Source organism: Lagopus leucura, unplaced genomic scaffold (genome assembly GCF_019238085.1).
Source record: "Lagopus leucura isolate 7727_CA_CO unplaced genomic scaffold, USGS_WTPT01 Super-Scaffold_100157, whole genome shotgun sequence".
Lineage (NCBI taxonomy): Eukaryota > Metazoa > Chordata > Aves > Galliformes > Phasianidae > Lagopus > Lagopus leucura.
Window position 1 is genome coordinate 30,658,006 of NW_024962334.1, and position 11,915 is coordinate 30,669,920.

General features: G+C 40.4%; 1 protein-coding gene across 1 annotated transcript in view; it reads right to left on the bottom strand.

Moving 5' to 3' along the window:
* Positions 1-3,440: 3,440 nt before the first annotated feature.
* FAM171A1 (family with sequence similarity 171 member A1) overlaps positions 3,441-11,915 on the bottom strand; it is an 84,897-nt gene continuing 76,422 nt past the window's right edge. Inside the window, exons 6-8 of the mRNA XM_042889123.1 lie at positions 9,514-9,630; positions 6,961-7,075; positions 3,441-6,312 (exon numbers count right to left, since the gene is read on the bottom strand). Coding sequence (XP_042745057.1) covers positions 4,614-6,312; positions 6,961-7,075; positions 9,514-9,630 — 1,931 coding nt within the window. The 3' untranslated portion in view covers positions 3,441-4,613. The remainder of the gene's footprint in view (positions 6,313-6,960; positions 7,076-9,513; positions 9,631-11,915) is intronic.

Sequence of the window (11,915 nt, forward strand, 5' to 3'; positions counted from 1 at the left end):
GCAAAATACTCCAGTTAAGTGATGAGAGACCGGGTGCCACACTTTGCAAACAGATCGCCTGTGGGTACTACAGGATTACTGCCAAAAAGAACAAGATGCTCTGTTTTCACTGTCCAACAGAAGTCAGTACCAGGTGTCAGTTTATCAGCTGGAATTACACGAGTAAGGAAAAAATGCTCCTCTAGTCTGATGGTGGCACTTGGCTGCTGCCTACTCTCCTACCCAAAGGTTCAGTTCCAACTGGTGTGCAGCCAGGCTGTGAGCATACCAGACACCTGTAATGGTGGCGTGGGACCCGCCAGATCACCACTGGTTCTAACAGGAGAGTTAGGAAAGAATAATAACAGTGATGCCCTTACTTTCCTCAGCTTCTGAAACAATTAGCAGTTGCAATTGTTTTATTTGTAATCTAAATCCACTTCGGCATTAATGAGCTGAGAGAAAACAAGCACATACACACTTTAACACACCACAGCAGTGCTGATACACTTTCGCTTGCACGTTCTAAACAGAGATGTTATAAGCAGAGAAGCACTGCAGTTATGGTGCGGGCAAGGGCTCTCAAGCAGACAATCTCTGCACTTGGACCGAGAGGTCCAAGCAACGACTGATGATCCTGTGCCAGCTGCCTGCTGCTGTTATTGAAGTTATAACTGTGTTTATATTTAAGCCATAAACTGTGCTTTATACACAGTCATAAAAATACCGTCTGTATTTATCTCCTAAATTAACTCCAAAAATGCCTTTCAGCTCTGGCTCCAGTAGCTAAGCAGCTCACCACCAGGTGGCAGATAGGTATTTGACTCTAAGGATCTCAAATGGTTTAGAGACACAAACGACAGCACGGATCCATGAAACAATCTGGTGTCCATGCATTTCAGAAAACCAAAGTGACAGCTTGGTGTTTTATGCTGCTGAGTGCCTACGGATGGATGCCACCATGCCACACAGCCCAGCTTGTGCTCCACATGACAGTTCACAAGGCACAGTGTTGTCACAAGTTTTAATCCTCAGGTGAATTCTCATTGGTTAAGAAAAAAATATCTTTTTTGGGTAACTGGAGGCCTTCCTAGAGAAAGAATAAACACTAATTGAACACTTGCTCATTTACACCTGTAATAGTCTACAGGCTAAAACCTGCATGGGATGTGTTGTTTCTTACCACCCAATCATTTTGGTTTGAAGTATCAGCGTACAATTGGTCTCCCGAAGCACTCATGGTTAGAATGAAAGGCAGAAAATGAAACCACCATCCAGGTTATTCATCCAGGAGTGCTCAATTCACTGAAGTTACAGTACAAACTGCAGAAGAGCAAAGCAGTGGGAGCAATTTCCACATTGCAGCTTTGAGAAGCGTGCCAGCAGGAACCAAGTAGGTGCAGGGGAAACCATTAAGTCAGTGGGCTCTTAGTGTGTGCATTAAGTCCCAACTGCCATAACTTTTCATAGGTCCTATGACATAAATGTCCTTTGGATAACACAATCTAAGATTTAGAAATTATTCTGTCACTCACTGCTGCTTCAAAAACCCTCAAGGTTGTCACAGTAATTGAAGACCTGCTCCTAACAGTTTTTGGAGTCCAGTATGCTTACATTATTTTTGTAAGCTTTGTCATTACAATTCTTTGCATTTCCCCCTGTTAATACTTGCCATGAAAAAAATATATACATAGATATATATATATATGAAGACAACTGCTGTTTTAGATTAGCTTCTGCTTGGACTGAGAGCACCCGGAACTGCTGATGCTGAGATATATCAAATTGTACTTTGTTCCATGTGTTTTAGAACCTATATTGATACTTTCTTCACTGGGCAATTGTGAAATACAAACAACAAAAAAAAGTCTTCGTATATTTCCAAAGCATGCCTCAATATGTGTTTGAAAATCAAAGCAAGGAACTTGTCACTAGGCTTCGAGATTAGACAAAGTGTGTACAAAGGATGCACTGATCTCACCCTATAACCTGACTGATGTCACTGTTCTGATTTAACACATGGCTCAGATGGGTGCCACATCGAGGCTCTCATTTCCCATGCTTTCTGTTCTGCAGAATCAAATTCAAACTGTTACACAGCCAGTGATAATACAGCAATTTAAAAAATGTTATTTTTAAGACTTACCAGATATCCACATTGAGTTTGTTTGAACACATTTGCCGTAGTAGGGCCACAAATGATCAAACCATCAAAATACATTTTTGAACATAAAACTGACACGATTAAAGGAAGAAACCACTGCAATTTAATAGCAACAATTTCACTTCACAACATAATAAAGATGGAAAATTTGCAAAGGAATCTGTAAAAAGAGAATGTAATTAAAAATTGCAGATTTAAGAGAACATAAAGTTGAAAATTAAATAGCACAGTAATTGGAGTAGGTTGGAATTGTAACCAAATGTTCACTTGATACAGCATTCTGATTAGTAAGTGACACTATTACCAGCACTGACTGAAATCCGATAAATACCATCCCTTTGAAGCAGGCAGGATTTGGTGTTCGATGACCTTGCACAGACGGACAGAAGTTACCCGTAGCACAGAGCCAGTTCACATGTGGTCAGTAGCAAAGCTCCTGAACAGAACAAAAAGACCTGGAACGCACACAACCACCAGAAGGTAACTTACTGCCACTACGGAGATCTCAATATCTAATGCACTCCACAAATACAGATATTTTAGATTTCCTTCAGACATATGCCACTGTCAAACATGAACCAAAACAAAGCAGAGGTGATGGAGTTTTGTGGATGGAGAGGAGTGCTGGACTGGGACCTATGAAATTTGGATTCAGCTCCTGGGTTGAGCCCAGACTCCCAGACTAATACATTCAGTAAGATGGAAATTACAAATTACACTGGCTTTGACATCTACAGAGGAAAAAAAACCAACAGTGAAGGCTTACTATTAAAAATTAAATAGGAACTATACAACACTTTCTCTAATCACCTTATAGATTACATAATAATTAACTTTATTAAGCGTGGCTGCTGGTAATGCTGAGTAAAAATAATAGAATGAAACATGCCTGAATGTAAATGAAGGACTCCACATGAGTAGAAGTCACACATAGTTTCTCTTCTTTGAACCCGATTCATGCCAAAGTCCGCAGTGCCCAGTGAATGCAGGTACCCACAGGAATCTCGGAACAAAAACCGGCCCCACGAGAAGCAGATCCTACACAGAAGCCTGGTGACAGCGGGATTTCACTTCCAAAGTCTGCCCTGATACTTAAGCAGTAGTGAAGGATTTATCAAGACGGAGGGTGGTGCTTTTATGAAAAGAGGTCTACGTTTCAGAATTGGCTGAAGCCCACTGGAACTGCTTAAGGAAGTGTTAATAAGTCACATAAGCATAAGGGAAACCAAAGCCTTTTGCTCATTAAATAATACAAAATAATGTGATGAACATAAACAGAGGAAAAAGCCCACAAAGATTTCTTTTTGCGGTTTATTTTCAATCATAATTTTTGGATAACCAAGCAGCTCTGTATGGAGAAAGCACAGAAGAGTAATTCTGGCACTTTAGGACAGTACATTTTTTTTTTTCCAAAAAGTTTTCCAGACACATTCAGTCCACTTGCTCGGCCTATAGTCCATTTAATGAGCATGATTTGCTCAGACGATTCCAGAGGAAGCTAACAATATATACAGTCAATGAAACTATCTTCTTGGCTACTCTGGGCCCTTTAAAATGTCTTCTAAGTCTACCCTGGCTAAACAGAATCCACAATATACATGATAGCTACAGAATACACTGTACTGAAATGAGAAATGCTCAGCACAAAAGGGACTCTTGACATGCAGCTTAAAATAAAAGGTAGAAGTTCAGAAGTTTATAAAATCCCAAACGGGGTCAATTAAAAGGAGTTAGCAAAAGAAGGGACTGTTCATTGTTACTGTAAAAAAGGCACTTTGAGTAAATGGGACCAGAATTGGAGGAATCTTAGTCGACACAAAGTTCAGTTTGGTTTCATAAAAAGGCTTCAATGCTAAGGGATGCTACTCAAGTTTCCTGCAGTTTTACATTAAAATAAATTGCTGAGTAGTTTATAATAAAGGACATAAAATGTTTACAACCAACTTGTGAAATTAAGAAAAGCATAGTATAAGCAAAATATTACTAAAAGCAGCAATGCATAGCCTTTCATTGAGATAATGCACAATTTTGGACACCATGTGTCAAACTCTTGTTTTTAAGATACTTTCAGTAGCATTATCAACATAGAATTAGCCTACAAAACAAAAGCTTTACCAGCTCCTATTCTTAAGGAGATTGAGGTCATAAACCAACCAAAACGATTTGTCAGTATTTTCAACATCCTGGATGACCAATATCAAGTATATGAAATAACAATCACACTCTTTGTTCAGCTATCTCACCGGAGGCAGCTGCTAAATCAGAGGAATGATTTTAATTCTTTTTCTAACATTTACACAGTAATGCGTTTAACTTCTTTCAAATGTTGCTCACCAGTTTATTTTTCTCTTTTCTCTCCACAAAAAAAAAAAAAAAAAAAAAAAAAGGGAAAAAAAAAAAATCAAGCACTTCCACAGAAAGAATATTTGGCAATTTTATACTCCACTGAATGGTGGATTTTCACAATAGCTTACTTCAGGTTGAAAGTCATTAGTGGTCTTTCCTCTCGTTTCTGCCAAGGACTCTTCTTATCTTCACCTTGGTCATCTTCCTCATCCTCCTCATCCTCCTCCTCATCTTGACCTGACGTTCCATGCTCAGGACTAGTTAATGGCTCTGGTTTGGTATCCACAGTTCTCGTTTCCTCCTGCAGACTGGGCAGCTGCACACCACTTCTCTTACTTGTGCCTTCCAGTAGGCATCGCAGAGCATTGTCCTCAGGGCTACAAACCGCCGTTCCGCACTCGCTGCCACTTTGGTCCATATCATCCAAATACACAAGTTGGGTGTAAGCTGTGCTATCCGAAACCTTCCGCTCTCTCTGCTGGTGCTCTTGCACTGGTGGGTGACTCTGTGGTGCAGACAGATGATCTCCTCTTCCCTTTCGTGCAGATTTTGGTTCGTTCATGTCGACGCCAGAGTCCAAACTGGCATCGTTACTCCCATTCCTCCCAGCTCTTTGGAGATCAATGTACGAATGTCTAACGTGAGCATTTGAGCGTCCATCTAGAGAAACGAACCACGCTCGAGGATGAGGCAACGGCTTTCCTCCTCCTAATTCCATCAACGCCTTTTCTGTAAGAAGCTGCACTTCGCTGTTCATTTGAGCCAGGGATGCGTCATTAAGTGAGGCGGGGATGGAAATAGATTCAGACATGGAAGCGTTTTGTTGACTCCACTCAGCTGCACCTGCATCTTGCAAATGTTGTTGAGATATTGCTTGTGATGTCAACTGTTGGGGCTGCAACTGTTGTGGGGGGTGTGGAAAAAGCCGTGCATGAGGATTGGGAAGCTCAGCCTGAAGTCTTTCTAGATCAATGGGCTGGTCAGCGGGGACAACCAGCGGCTGGCTAACGAAAGAGTGCTCTGGTAATTTCATGTAATGACCCGGGATCACCAGTGCAGGCAAAACTTTTCTGTAAACACTGTCATTAACTTGGTCAACAGAATTGCAGCAGATTAACTGACCTGGTCGAGGGAAAGATGTAGGTCTTTCAAGGTGATCGACCGAACGAGACATCATACATTCAGTAGGTCTGCAGTCCAGCAGCTCTTTTTCAGGAGCTGAAGGTGTGGGGTATATTTGTTCCTGAATATTGTATTTACTTCCAGTAGCAATATGGTTCATAGATACTTGAATTTCTCTCTCTTGCTTTTCAAATAAAGGCTGAGATAGCATAGCATTGTAACTTCTCCTATATTCATCTTTGACGGGGGACTCATAGCCTTCAGCTGTTTCTGTAGATTTTCTTGTCTTTAAAGGAAAACTATCTGCTGATTTGTGGTAGTCTTTTCTCAGAGACCCGCTGGGAGTCAGGTCATCCAAGGAAATTCTGCTCTTGTCTTTCTCCTTGTCAGAGAGCAGTTCCTCTCGGGAGCTGAACTCCTGGGAAGTACTGAAGGAGTGTTTGAGCATAGGTGTATGCATATCTGCTTCTCCACTAGGTGACACCATCTCCATGTGGACAGCACTGATTAATTCTTTCGCACCTGAGTTTTCAGTGTGTCCATTGCTAGCAACAGAGAGCCCGCCAGGAAATTCTGACTCACGGCGTGAAAATATTAAATTTATATGGGACATAGAGGTTGCTTGATCCTTCTTAGAAGTGTCCAGTGCTGTGGGAAGTTGCAGTTTCTTATGATGCTGACGAGGTCTTAAACATTTTCTTCTATAAAAGCCAGTAACAAAAGAGTTATACAGTTAGGACTACTGTATGCAGAAACAAGTACAGTAGGTGTGTGTTAAGGGGAGGCTTTCGGGCAGTGATTAGCGATGGGGGGAATTGAGCTTCTATTACTTAACCTACCAATTAAAACCTTATCTTAGCAGCAGGATAAAATTACAGAGCAACTTATGTCAGTTGCAAGCATCTCAAGCACCAATTACAAATTGGAGCAAAATGCCTGCAGGAGGCATATACAAAATCAGTCGTTAACATAGACTTGCTGATAAAAGTTGAACATTCTTTTTAATGCAGGACTGATTTTAAAAGGTCAGTTGGCAAGTGCAAAACAGGTACAATTGCAGAGATCTTGGACCAATACCTGTTTTTGGATATGAAGTTTTAGAAAACACAGGTATAGATGTGCACATTCAGCTTTCAGATTCCTTTAGCTACCATGCTACCAGAGACAGGGACTGTATGTGCTGTAAGTAGCCAGGAACACATGAAATCTGATTTCAATATTTCTTCCCTTTTCAGAAATGCTTTCTTTCTTTTTTTATTCTAAGTACAAAAGTTTAAGCTTTTAATTTAATGAGTACAAAAAGAGCTTAATTTCCAGCATGACCTAAGTAACCAGGACGTGAATCTTACCTGCAATAATACAAAAGGAGACACAGTAAGACTAGAAGTATGAGAGCCATCCCTCCTAAAATTGCCAAAAGAAACATGGTGTGATAGCTGGTAATGTCGTGCGTTACAACGGGACCTGGAAGGCCAGAAAAGAGAATTTAGATGCGCAACAGCCTGCAAACAAGAAATAGAACAATATAAACAGAGAGGGACAGCTTCCCTGGTTATCAGGATGCTAAGCGAGCAACACTGCCGCTCATAGCCCTGGTGCCTATTGAGCAGACCACCTCTGAAGAAGGGAGCAAGTTGTGGAGAAAGCGTGTGCTGGTTTTCATGACTGCAAGTCCAAATAGATCATTCTGTGGAAAAGCAGTTAGTTCAAATGGGAGCATGCATCAGTGAATGCTGCCTTCCAGGTCCTGATGCTGACACAGTGCACTAAAGCTCTCATCACTGGAGAGAAGTCATCACTGCATCTTCCAGCACTGTAATGCACATAGCAGCACTGTAGCTAACAACTTCTCTCCAACGTTTGTGTTGCTTTGCACTGATGAGTATGTACATTGCAGTACAGGATTCACTGGAAGATGTGTTGGTGCTCTTTAGTCTAGATCAAGCCAGCCACGTGGATCTTCAGTAGCTTAAAAAAGCAAGCCACTTGCAAACCAGTGTTGTAACTCCAGGTTTCAATAATGCTTAGCAAACGTTCTGGCATACAAAGAAATGCACATGTGTGGACAGCATCTCTTCACAATTATGCATGTGTAACTCTGTTGGTTTGTAAAATCCTCCTCATGATTTTGAAATAAAAGCCCAAATTTCCATCTGTTGTTAATGAGGTACAGCACCAGCTGACAGAGCAACATGCATGTACTGTGGAAGACAGCAAAACTGAAAAACATTAAGGTTCTAGATCATGAGGTTTCTAAAACCTCATTTGTGGATCTTGAGTGGTCTGCAGAGCCACTGCTAGGAACACAAACCTCATTTTTGTCCATTTTTTCAGATAAGAAATCCAAACAGATTCAACAAGGAGACAAAATAAGTGAAAATACATTAGCCTAATTAAAAGAACATCGACTAGCTTACAGTTGGAAAACCTAAATATTTGTAAATGCTATGCCACTACTACCCTTACATAATTGATTGATAATGTGGCTTCAGGAGATTAAGTAGAAGGGAGAAGAGAAAAATCATTTGAATTTTTCATGAAAACGTTGCTTTCATTGGAACAAAGTGTTAGGAACTCTGATCTAACCGTCAGAAAGAAGAAAATGGAGAATATGAGCTGAAATTCTGCCATACAAGATAAACTGCAAGGACAAATGTAGGCCTTCTCCCGTCATGAGTTACAGGCTGCCTTCTAACTAAAGAATTAGGGGGCAAATGTCATGACTGGTAACTTCCTTACAAGCTGTGGCATTTGCTCAGAGCAGCTACCTTTTCTTTATGTACAGTTATTGTGCAAAATTCCATTACATTCAATGTGATAGTGCAGTGCAGATCAGGATAAGCTATCTAACCTCTGATCTACAGTATATCAGCTGAATATTCCATCAGTTTCATTTAATATAATCTTAAATAACACAGCAAAAGTCCCAAATCCTCTACATAGATGTACTGACTACATGGAACATGCAAGGAGATTTTAGAAACAGAGTTTGTTTCATTGGTTAGATATAGTTTATTTAGTTTTGCACAGCCAAGACAAGAACGTTTTCATTTCTACTGCTTGGCTTTCATCCAGAAAACCTAACGCAGAAAATCTCTAAGAAGAAAAGTATTTTGTTGGATTGATTTATACAGAAGTTATCTCTGACTTGTCATGGCTGAAGGCAAGAAACTTAAGGCTGCCTCAGACAGGAAAAGGGAAGAGCAAACTGCAGCATTAATCATCTCTGTGGGCACAGAAGTACATGTAAAACACAGTTCAAAAGTTCTAACGTTATGCAAAGAGGCCTGCAGATGGCAACCAGTAAGCCCATCTACCAGTGTCACTCTGCTAATACACTTTCTGCAGCTTCTACCCTATGTTATTCATGGTATAAATTAACTAGTCATCAAGGTGATGCAAAACCTAAGTCATGGCAACCAGCATCTCCAGTATATTAAAAAAAAAATTACAATCAATTAAAGAGTAAACTTCTGACCCAGGATGATGTTGGTTTTGGGTGAACGCATTAATTTGGGAATTTTTGTACAGAAACTTCATAACAATTATTTTTCTGTCTGCTGGATGCACCAATGCACTGATGTTGCACTTCCCCTCGTTTTCTAGCAATGGCTCTACCAGGCAGTGGTGACAAACACATCAAAGCAGGAACACTTTAAAAAGCTTTCCATTGAAATGATTCAGAGATTAGCATACTCAAAACAATTCTGGAGCACAATGTTTGCCCCCCACATTCCCCAAAAGATTTTAGCCCTTTACTTTCAGATTTCAGCTTTCTAATAATCCATTATTGATCAAGCTGGGGCATCTCAGATGAGGTCATTCTGAAAAATATAAACGTTATATATAAATAAATAATTACTCAACGTTGGACATACCAGTGAAATTCAATTCCATCTTACCTGGGATAGTAGGTGACATGGCTGCAACCCAGTAGCCCAGCTGAGGGGCAATGTAAGTCCAAGTCAACTGATTTCCTTCCTGTTGCACAAGTCCCAAACTACTCTTCAGCCACGTCCCTGTAAATATAAAGGTTGTAGAAAGGCATTGCACATGTATCCATACCTTCCTCTGCAAACAAGAGGAAAACCAAATGGTAACCTATGGATGTGCTTTAGGAATTGCACGCATTGCTGTCTAGTTGGAGATCACAGCTTTCTGTTGCTGGCACTTGAAGACTTGAAGGTACAGAAGGTCTGTACACAAAAAAGCACTTGAAATTAAACAAAATTCAAAGTTTCCAAAAGAAGTTACGGAATATCATCATTATTAGATTTCACTTCTTTGAAGAATTATATTCCTGGAGCTGATAATATGTGAACAGCAGATTTAATAACTATGCCAAGAGACAGCACAACTCTTAGACCACACATGAGTTCTTCACACCACCTTTCTATCTTGTGCACGGGCAAGAGATCAAGAGATGGAAAGACAAAAGAAAATTCCTCCCCCAAATGCCAGTTTTCTTGTACTGAAAACAGGCTTATGCATGGCACTTGCAGTATATGTACAACGAGGTTTCATCTCTTTGACTTGGTGACGTTAGTCATTCCAAGCATGTATACATCAGAAAATTCTGTTTGCTTGGTAATGGATGATGAGTTTTCTAAAATACGTTTCTCAAAGGAAATACAATAGATTTTTTAGAATTAGCAAATGTATTAATCATGATGTTTAGTCAGCAGACAGCTTTACAGCAGTGTGTTCAAGTTAACAAAACTCTTAAATAATCCAGACTGAAGACCTGTACTAGTTAAGATAAATTATGTTCCAATAATTGAGCTACAAAAAACTTTATGACAAAATCAGCTGTTAATCTCTTCTTGTAATTGATTAAGACTTTTGATTCTGGAGCAATGAGAGAAAGAATCACTTTGGGCACTGGCACAGGCTGCCCAGGCGCCCAGGCTGCCCAGGCTGCCAAAGCACCAGAGTTTAAGGAGTGTTTGGACAGTGCTCTGTCATTAGGTTGGAATTTGGGATGGTTCTGAGTGGAGCCAGGAGTTGGACTCAATCCCTGTGGGTCCTTTCTGACTTTGGACACTCTATAGCTCTACAATATTAAACATCCCTTATGGCTGTGCACTGAGTTAAAGAATCAGACTGCAGATAACAGACAAGCTACCCACATGGGTATGTGTGACAAGTTTGCCCAGCTGCAAGAAAACAGGACTGAGTGCAGGAAAGATCTGAGGCATTTTCCAAAGCTGCAGTCCTGGCAGTGAGCATTGCACTCATGCTATTAATGCAAGTGAGATAAGGAGGTTCTCTGCATGCTTTGGTGGCCACCACCACTACAGCTAATCTGCACGCAGAGAACCAATGCCTCAGCACTTCTGTAGGATCAGCTGTGTATTGCTGTCTGAAGGGAAGGCAGTGCCCTTACCTTACTCAGCTTCAAATGCTCGCTGTAAAGACGAGCGGCATCTTGCACTCACAATCACCTTTCTTTTAAATAGTCTCCTGTCTGGAGCTCCTGAGTTTTTTTTTTTAATCAACTGTCACTCAGGACTGAGCACAAGCATTAGGTGTGTGTCATCTCTACATCTAGCAGTGAATGCAAACACATGGAGGAATTATATTTTTTTTAATACCACTGAGATCTTGATTATTTCCTCCATGGAAATAATTTCTTGGATTACCGCCTGTGCAAACCCTGTACATGTGAGAATGACTTTTCTGATTATTTCTTCTTCACTGTTGACTTGTCCTATGTAAGCACACCTTTAAAGACAGCCATCTTTGGCTAATATTAAACCCATCTGAATATAGTGAAAGGCTGTTCGAAAAATATGCATTTAAAAGGATTTCTAGATCTATGTGACCATCACTGCCACATACTGACTCTGCATTTGAAACCAAGCTGAATCTGTGACCAGCAGGACAAAGAAATTACTGACAATCTTCTGTTTTTCAAGTATCATTTTCAGTCAGTACACAGTAGTAATGACTTGTTACTTCATCCAGAAAGTCATGCAAGACATGTCATGCTGATTCAGAGACCAAAATCTATATGCAGTTTTGCTTATATGGCATCCATAAACATTGTATGAGAACACCCTGACACAGCTGTTATTTCACCAAAAACAGAACTGAACTATCCACAGTTGTTTGTGGGATTTTATAGAAAAACTAGGAACATGAGATTCATGTTCTTCCCCTGGATGGCCACTTTCCCTGCAGATCTTCTACCAGTGCACTTTTACAGAACGTGTCATACCAACAGCCCTGAACACAGCTGAAAAATAGCCCATAGGGTCACTTCTATCTCGTGCTTAAATGCTGTTTGGGAAGAAAACGCCTC